This window comes from Nestor notabilis, unplaced genomic scaffold, assembly GCF_000696875.1.
Source record: "Nestor notabilis isolate BGI_N333 unplaced genomic scaffold, ASM69687v1 scaffold22203, whole genome shotgun sequence".
Taxonomy (NCBI): Eukaryota; Metazoa; Chordata; class Aves; order Psittaciformes; family Psittacidae; genus Nestor; species Nestor notabilis.
Window position 1 is genome coordinate 2,326 of NW_009920885.1, and position 517 is coordinate 2,842.

Genomic DNA, 517 nt, shown 5'->3' on the forward strand with positions numbered 1-517 from the left:
GGGCGGCCGGCCAGGCGCCAGCTGCCCCCTCCATGCACCTCGCAGCAGCACTGCTCCAGCCAAGCAGTGCCTGCTCAGAGACTCAGGATGATGTCCCTTAGCCCTCCATCAACCATCTCCCCACCAGGACGGGGCTGTGGTGTCCCACCTCTGCCGCTCCTTCATCTCCGCTGGGGACCAGGAGGAGCCGTACAGGGTCAGCTGCCACTGCTTCAAGGTCCCAGGCCTTAGGCTCTCATCTCCTGGGGAAGAAACAGGTTGGTCCAGTGGGGATCTGTCCCACCCAGCCGTGTGGCACCACAGGGAGCTAGCCCATGGCCACACGGAGCTGCTGCTACTGTGGAGGTCCCAGAGGGCAGGACTCACCGATGTCCCTGATGACCAGCCTGTATGTGCCCTGCGCCTCCTCGCCCCAGCACCTGACCGTGGAGAAGGTCCAGTCAGCAAAGCCACTGGGGTCCCTGCCAAAGGGTGAGGAGAAACAACCCCTGAGAGGGGCTGGAGCCGGCCACGGCTC

General features: G+C 64.8%; 1 protein-coding gene across 1 annotated transcript in view; it reads right to left on the reverse strand.

The window, feature by feature from the left end:
* The window catches only part of PCSK7 (proprotein convertase subtilisin/kexin type 7), a gene marked incomplete at both ends in the record, with an annotated part of 11,394 nt that overhangs the window by 634 nt on the left and 10,243 nt on the right, over positions 1 to 517 (reverse strand). The window contains 2 exons of the mRNA XM_010010896.1: positions 148 to 242; positions 367 to 479. Of these exons, the coding sequence (XP_010009198.1) occupies positions 148 to 242; positions 367 to 479 (208 nt within the window). The remainder of the gene's footprint in view (positions 1 to 147; positions 243 to 366; positions 480 to 517) is intronic.